Source organism: Centroberyx affinis, unplaced genomic scaffold (assembly GCF_046629955.1).
Source record: "Centroberyx affinis isolate AG114_WGS23_722 - 3 ecotype Tasmania unplaced genomic scaffold, CSIRO-AGI_Caff_v1 ptg007411l_1, whole genome shotgun sequence".
NCBI lineage: Eukaryota > Metazoa > Chordata > Actinopteri > Beryciformes > Berycidae > Centroberyx > Centroberyx affinis.
In genome coordinates, this window is record NW_027283739.1 from 13,273 (window position 1) to 22,097 (window position 8,825).

Consider the following 8,825-nt stretch of genomic DNA (forward strand, 5'->3'; position numbering starts at 1 on the left):
CAGCTAGTGTAAGAAGTTAGTGTATTTTCCCATATAATGATGAAAGATGGTGATTATTTGTTCTCTCTAAAACCTCAGAAACTAGACTTAATGCCATCCGTAAGTGAGCCACATATTCCATACTTAACTCCATTATTCTCATGTAGAGTTCACCCTACAGCCTGAAGTGACCTGTTCTCAGCTTCGTTAACAAGAAAGACAGGTTTAAAACCATTTTGAAAGGAAAAAAAACAAAACACATTTATGAGAAAGAATTTATGGAATCTGCACTTTCATGCTCCAGCTTTTATTTCAGAGCTGTTGTCTCCTGACCGCTCCAAAGGCTCCAAAGGTGATCGAGGCTTTGCAGTCAGGGAGCCTATACTTTGGAACAATTTCCTTGAACAGATACGTTCATCTATCTTCTGTTAAGAGCCAACTGAAAACTCACTTTTATAGACTTTCAATTAATATCTTGTTTTATGTTATGACTGCTTTGTTGTTTTGTTTTTAATTCAATTGTCCATTTGATTGTTCTGCTGCATCTTGTAACTTGCCCAAAGTTTGTCTTATATGTGTATATATGTGTATTTATTCTTATTCTTTTAATTGTGAAGCACTTTGTACTTATGTAAGGAAATCATATCACATTTATCATAATTATTGTTTATTGGTCTCAATTCAACAACGTGCCTTCTGGGGGCCTTCAGAAGCACTTGGGCATCTTCATGAGAAAAGGGAAGGGTCCAACTCCTGTAAAAAAAAAAACTCCTGTGTGTGTGTGTGTGTGTGTGTATGTGTGTGGGTGTGTGTATGTGTGTGTAGCAGGACAGTCAGTTTTAGCTGTAGAGAAATGGGGGCAGGTTGGAGCAGATGGCCAGACAAGCTGCAGCCTCGTCCATACCTCCAGGGAGCCATATTGTCTGTCCTGGAATGCTCTCCAGATGACCTTTGACCTCTCTGGTGTGGAGGAGAATGCTGACTGTAAAGTCACGGTAATAGTCTATATTACACACAGTAAAATCACCACATACGCCACATGACTTTATGTTTTCCACGAACGCATTACCTCAGCGGTGCATTAAATGTGCACTTCTGGTAAGAGCGCAGGCCAAGTGCAGTACAGTTAACCCATTCATAAAGTGAGAGGCGCCTCGTTTCACCGTCTCTGCAAACATTTCCTCCTGTCCAAGTGGATTTAGGAACCAGATTTTCAGAGGGAATAACATTACAAATATCGTATATCTTGTGGAAATATTACAAACTGAGACAATAAAATTAAACAACATAAAACCTTCAAGGAAAAATTCACCCTGTTATTTGTGATGTACCTTGCATTTCTGGGCCCATTTCTGACATCGTAGCAATATTTCCAATGCAGCTACAGTAGAGTTTGATCTAAAACATCAAAGGTAAACATCAGGTTTTGGTGTTAGTCCCTCAGAATCAAAGAGCGAGGGCTTCTTTCTAGACTTGCAGAATGCAGCCACAAAACATGTTGTAGTTTTGAGTGAGGGGTGTGTTCTCAACAAGTTCATGTCCCTTTTCTGAAGGTTGTCGAAGGGCATTCTGGGAAATGTTGGAAATCACTAACTGAACTAGAAATAGACAAGATAGGTTGAGGGAAAGTGGGTACAACAAAAAGGTAAATTACAACAATTCATCATCATAAAATAACTCCTGGAATAACATTGAACCTCACAAACGTCACAAATCGATGATGTCTAGCATTGTAAAAATAACCAAGAGTGGACTAAACCATATTTATGGTGTGATCCACAGTCTAAAGTGTGTTTAGTGAAGGTTTCTTAGCACAACAGCTTTGAGAACCTGATCTGCCCCTTTCAATGTAGGTCAGCTTGGAGGCATACAGGCAGGTCATAGCAGGAGGAATACTGTGTGTGTCTGGATTGCTATCTCAGTCACCATCAATTGAAGGGGTCGACTTGACATTGAGCAACGCACACACACACACACACACACACGCACACACACATCCCCCAGACTCGCCGGGGGAACTGCAGCCCCTGATATGGAGGGAGAAGTGGAGGTCTGGTTCTTCATGGTTGGGTGAGCTGTCCTCTCCTAAACACTCTACTTTGGAATTATTTTTACTGTACCTTTTTTATTTTCCTATTCATTCTCCTCGTTTCCTCTCTTTCTGCCTCTCTCTCTCTTTCTGTTAGCATCTGCAGCTCATAAACTCTTTGGATTCTTTCCTTTTCCTTCCAGCGATAACTAATTCAACCCAGCAAGTCCATCACTGAGAAGACTGCGGTGCTTCATAGCTCAATGTATACACTTTTCTGTATTAGTGTAAGTGGCTTTGGTTAAAAGTGTCCACCAAATGACATCGGTTATGTTCATAAAGGAGACACTTGTGCGGTGAAATCCAGGGAAATTATGCTTCATCCTACAAATAGGGCTTCAGCTTTAGCCGGTAATAGTGCAGTAAGTAAGATGTTTACTGTTTCATCGTTCAAAAACCATAATATATCTGCTAGGGTTTGTTTTATCGATATCAGTGACTCAAGGATTACTTTGCCCGGTGTTGAGATTCCTGACTTTCAAAATGTGACTTTATTATTTATGTCAATTTCAGGCCAACATGAGCTGAGCCAGAAACCTGATTATGTTGCTGCAATTCCTCTGTCGCCAGTAGAGGTTGATAAAAGTCATAGATTTGTGTGATAAATGGTGTTTTCATTGTCATGCATGCAGTTGTCTTACAGCTCTAGTATCTTTTTCTCTGCTGTCTCTTTGTTGGATTCATTATACATACATACAATTTGCATTTTCACAACTGTTGCAGATGTTTCAGGAATTGATTGCAGGGAAAGAACATTAAAGGGAGATGCTCATGTGCTGACTGACCTACATATCAACTCTAGTTTACAATATGATCCAAGGAACAGAGAAGCCTGGTGACACTTCAGCATTACATTGGTACTGCTGGTTAACATGGAGCATAAATGTGGGCCTTATCTCAGGCAAAGAAGACAGGGAATCATACTGTGAATTGAATGGAGCATCTGCTTCTTGCCTCTTCTTTCAGTTTATGATATCATGTTGTGATACAGACTTGACCTACTTAAATCTAACGAACAAGCAGGGCATGTTACTGAAAAGTGCACACCTGGAAACACTGCCGGTCAGGATGTAACTGTGTTGTTTTGGCCTTGTGAAAGGATGTTGCTTGTTTTAATCAAACTGATTTGCACGCATGTTGGTGTAAATGGAGCTAAAATGGTTCCAAGTTGTTGTAGTTGTTTTCAGATGTGTTCAGACAGGGCATGATATACTGTAGAAAACCAACAACACCCCCAAACAGGCTTTAGGGGGTCAGAGACGGTACTGGGCTGACATTACGGACTTGTGTGATTTGTGTGTGTATGTGTGTGTGTGTGTGTGTGTGTGTGTGTGTGCATGTTTATGTGTACATACTCCAGGCCTTGGGGCTGCTATGAGGAGTAAATGTAAACCACCTGGAGATACTGGAAGGGAAACCTTGGCTCCTGCTGCTGTAATCCATTACACACAACGCTGATGAAGAACAGTGGTGAGTGAGTTCACTAATGGAGCTCTGTGCCTGTGTGTGTTTGTGTATATAACTGCATATGCCTACGCATTTGGTCATAAATTACAACCAAATAAATAAATAAGTAAATAGTTTCAGTTTTATGTATGTATTTTTAATGCCGGCAGAGCTCAGCCTTGGAGGCAGTTTGCAGTTTAAACTCAAGTACTCTTGTTGAAGGATGGTCTCCCTTCTCATTAGCACTGAGATCATCTATGACCATTGATTTACAATGGAACAAAACAACCAGTGCTAAGAAGCTTTGGGGAAACTTGGCCATGCCATTAGCAAGCTGTTTCATGCCACAGAGAGCTGTGTACCAGTAGCCAAAAGAGAAGAAACCAGGGCACAAGATTGTGTGGATTTAGATTTATCCACCTCAGTTTTCCACATGACACATAACAGCACCTGTCTAATATTCATTCAAACTGCAAAACAAAATGTTGATAGGTTCAGGATAAGAACACCTGAGGTGACAATAGACACAAAGTCAAGTTTTGTGTCATTGTAGGCTAAGCACTCTTGGAGCAGACTTGGTAAACTGGTCATTTGGAGGCAAAGCCGCCTGTGTCTTTCCCTGGGAGCTTTATCTCACTAATGAAGTGTGCAGCCAGGGTGGCAAGTGCCCCGGCTCTGTGGCATTTTATGAGGACAATAGTAAACCTTGAAGGCTCGTCTGACTGGTTACTCCGGCTGAAATATGACCATGGGATGTAGATGAGCACAGGATGCCAGAGGAAGCAGGCTGGAGGGTGGAATCGGTCCAAGCAGTGTGAATTTAAGAGCGGCGCAGGGCCTGCAGCCAGACGGGAGGTTGTGCCCTCTCTCTGCCAACCTCAAGTGCGCTGCTGGCACAACTACAGACAGAAATCCTCATTATCTGTGGCCAATTAACTTAATGAGCCCAGTTTCATATAGTAAGATTTTTATAATACAGCATCATCCTATATGACTCTTCAGTAATAGGTTGCTCTGAGAAAGCCACTGAGGAAAAACTATGACATGAATATTCAGCAGCAGAACTAAATAATGCAATATGGTAGGCTTACAGGGGGAAAAAAATCCGTATTGACTTTTCATTACAACAGCTTTGGCTTTACAGGTGGGTAAAGTTCAAGACTGCTAGCTAGGACAACGATGACTTGTTCATTCACAGTCCCTCTCCCTGAAGTAATATGAAGTTTCTGTGTATCGTCACGGCCACTCCACTCCAGGCCTGCACGCTGTCAGCATTACTTTTCTACATGGCTGTCCCTGTTGAAAACCTAAATCCTGTTCCAACTGATACAGTAAAGCTGGCCTATAAATATATCAAGGGTCACATTCTGACTGGTAGAGCTGGGAGAGGAAGAATAGCGTAGCTTTATCCCAGGTGCTTCAACCGTTTGAAGTAGAATGTGGACTAACATTTAGTGGGACTCTTATGGGTCCCTGAAGGCGTTCCAGGGGGTCCCCAGCAAAGTGATGGATTGTTAAACTTCATCATTATTTCATTTACAAGAAGTTAACACAATTAGAGAATGTAGAAGAATGACTGTTTTGATCATAGTTTCACTGTTGTCTCTCTACCTACAATACAGATAGTCATGGGATTCTGGACAAAATCATATCTAACAATAAAAATATTCTCAGATTTGGGTCAGAGACAAAATCTTATCAAATGGGGGTCCGTGGCCCTAATATGGACTAAATTTAGGGGTCCTTGATATGAAAAAGGTTGAGAATCACTGTTTGTTAGCGGAGCCTCATCAGTGAGTATTTTCAACGGTTTACTTTAAGTGAGAGCTGTAGCCTTTTTATAGTAGATGAGCATCATAATAACCATGAAGACTTGGTAAGTGAAATTTTTTGTCTCAAATATCTACAATTATGTTGCACATACTGTAACTACCTGCAGATTCCCTAGAATGAGAATGCAATGAATTTTACAGACTTTCTTCTTGTCGTTGTTTCAGCTTTATTAAGCTACAATCCATCATGCCATTCCATTCCTAGGGATAAATATGACATTCAATTTGTACATACTACTACAATAAGATGCCACATTTGAATGCTCAGATGAGTTATTGGAAGTTCTCACCAAGCCACCAGCTCCAACTGACTTGCAGCCTAAAAGTGAAAGGTTAATTTAGTAGAGGATGGATATGGAACTGTTGTCTTCCTTATTGCATGTCGGCTCACAACAGAAGCCAAGGCTGCAAGTCAACTTTATACATCCTTAACTCTAACAGGAAGGTTCAGCAAATCTGTTTTCCAACTTTTACACAAAATATGTGCCTATACACGCCCATACATTTCTTCAGTGTGAGGTAATTGTGCATTCAACACAAGATACCAGCATTAATTTTGTCGACACAAATTATGGCGAAAAATATTTGTCAACAAAGATATCTTACATGAGCAAGACTTGATGAAAACTAGACAATGTGAACTTAAAATAAGAATGACTTAAATTTAACATTTTTGTCAACAAAAACAGTAAAATGTATTAGATCAACGGACATTAAATTTGATGTTTTGCTTTTAGCAAGAGAACATAACGTACATTCCACCTCTCAACAGTTTTCTGTTTCTTAAAACTGTAAATTTGCCTGTTATAGCATGAATATGTGACTGAAATGGATGTGACAAAAAGTAGAAGCCAAAATTAATACAAAATGCATTCTTAATGTCAATTCTAGTTCATTTAAAATGACCCTGAGCATTAATGTAATGTAAACATTTCCACATTCGCTTCAAACCAATAAAATAAAATGGAGTAAAGAAAAGCTTCTGCCTCCTTTCCAAGATGACATATTCCCTGTCCATACTGAATATGTACATGAGAGTAAATTCCTCTTATAGGCATGCTGGTGTTATTGTTTACATATTGTATGTTGCTGTAGATATACAAAGGATAAACATGACACCAATTAATCCATGAATCCTGAAAGATTTGTAACATTGCTTCATTTTTTCACAATTTTTCTATGATAGGGATTACGATAGGGACTATCATAGAAATATGCTTAATATATAGTTATATACTGCATTAGATTATGGAGTGCATTCATAGGCTCCAGCAGTAGATATGTGGGAGGGGGGGCTGATAGCTGTTCTGCATATAGGGAGGACAAGCTAAGTGCTAAGGAAGAGAGAGAGAGCAGCGGAGGTCAACCTTTGGCTAGTCTCTGGATCAGTCTGCACCACTCGGCCCTCTTGTGGGTGATGTAGGCCGGGGTGATGGTTTGCACAGGCAGGCGCGGCGAGCCCTCCACCCTCGCCTTCTCACACAAGGCCTCGGCGTTACAGATAACATACATGCCACAGTCATAGCTGTTCTGCTGAGACGGGCTGGGCTCCTCCACAAAGAGCACCTTCCTCCCGGTGCCCAGGAAGGGCTCCAGCTTGTTGGCGATGCGCCTCGCGTGCAGCGAGTTGCTGCCGTTCTGAGAGTCATAGTGGGCGAAGTGGGTGGAGTCGTGATGGTAGACCAGCAGGCTCCAGTGGGAGCCTCCAGCGGTCTGGTTGGAGTTGTCGTTGACGGCGAGGAAGACCCAGCGGCGGGAGGCCAGATCCAGCGGCTCGAGGAACAGGGCTAACTCCTCCGGGCAGGAAGCACACTTGATGAACTGGGTGACCTCCGGGCTGATGAAGATGGTGGCGTCGCCCAGGCCTTTGAAGCGCTCGGCAGCAAAGTACTCGAAGGCGAAGCCGATGACCTGGTCATTGAGCCAGTGAGGTCCTTCCAATAAGGCCACATCAGAGCGTCGCAGGAGGCTGTCCTGGTAGCTCAGCACTACAGGGTCCATTCTCCAAGACAGTCAGTCAGTCTGAAAGACAAGGAGGAAACGTTTAGCACAGGCCTGAGAGAAAAGATTACAGAAACCAGTGGGCTTTACTGGACTGGTGCTGATCAAATTATGGTTCAATCAGATTTTGTGGGCAGTTTTTGGAGTGCTGCACCTATAACAAATCCAAAGATTTCAATCAGATTGTCTGTCTTGGCTTGGTTTTTGGCTTTTCAAGTTAAGATGCTGTTATTTTTCAAGGATTTGCAACGGGCGACATTTTATGGACCCTAACTACCAAACTAGAAGTAGGCAGTGCTGTCACTGCAGAGTATCACGTCACTGCAGTGCGTTTAGTTCATCGTTATTGCCAGCAGGCACGATATGCTCACACTGCTGAGGCGGCTACCATTAGCTAAGCGTCTCAACTTCAAACCGAGGTAAACCATTTGGATATAATGTTAACGTTGGCTTGCAAAACATGAGCCACACGAAATACATACTCTTAATATAATGTCACATACCTGACAAGACACATTCATACAAAATCATCCAGAAAAACTGCAACCTTATCCCTCATTGCAGTTCCAAACGTAAACTGCTCTAAGACCGTAAACATTTTGCGACAGTAGTGTTTGGCTCGAAGTGGGAGGTCCCGAGCTCCGTTGTGATTCGCCGGTTGCAGAGCCGTTGAAAGAGAAGAGAACGGCTCTGGCCGGTTGCATTACCGTCAACCAATCACATCTATCCTCTGTATAACTCCTTCGTGAATGCACACGGACCATCCGGGTACTTGCGGGGTACAGCTACGAAAGCTACCAGTAACTGTCAATGCATATTAGCATTGAAAAGTTACCAATATTTACTATTTTACAGTCATTTGAGAGCAAATACAACCAAACTTGTGGAAGTCAACACAACTGCCATCACGACAAGCTCAGAAAAACACAAAATAGACATACAGATTTGGTTTACCAACTATCTAAAAACATACGGTTTGAGAATTTACCGGTGTGTACCCCGCTTTCTTTTCCTTCCTGGTTACTTCCTGTTATTTCGCTCCGTGCTCGTCTCTCCTCGCTTTTCTCCCCGCCCCTGTCCAGCGTGAACGCGCACTGCGCGAATGTGAGTGGCCGCACTGATTAGCAAGGCAAAAGAGAGACTGAGGAGTTTTCATCGACCGTCACCGAGCAGGGAAGGACTGCTTTTAATTATTTTTAAACAGCTCATAAGCTTGGACAAAAATGCCCAACTATTCGCCACGGTCGTGAATGTCGAGGATTTGTCCGGAGGAGAGCGTTGAGAGAGAAGAGCGCAAGAAAACAATTTATTCTTTGGGAATGCAGGGAATTAAATAGAGACTTTTGCATTTGTGTGTCTACAAGCGCTGCAACCCATCCTGAAAAAGAAGGCTCCGGCGATAGTCCTACTCCAAAATTTAGTTCAGCATTCAAGTCTTGAGGTAAGAGCATGATGTTCAGTAGTTGGACCCTCCAGTG

The 8,825-nt window shown here is 42.3% G+C and overlaps 1 protein-coding gene across 1 annotated transcript; it reads right to left on the reverse strand.

Annotated features, from left to right (window-relative positions):
• Nucleotides 1–5,530: 5,530 nt before the first annotated feature.
• LOC139639571 (sentrin-specific protease 8-like) lies at nucleotides 5,531–7,929 on the reverse strand. Its single transcript, XM_071513694.1, has 2 exons — nucleotides 7,851–7,929; nucleotides 5,531–7,368 (listed from the first exon to the last, which is right to left on the reverse strand). Exon 2 carries the CDS (start codon nucleotides 7,345–7,347, stop codon nucleotides 6,709–6,711), a length of 639 nt encoding a protein of 212 aa, XP_071369795.1. The 5' UTR covers nucleotides 7,348–7,368; nucleotides 7,851–7,929; the 3' UTR covers nucleotides 5,531–6,708.
• Nucleotides 7,930–8,825: the final 896 nt, after the last annotated feature.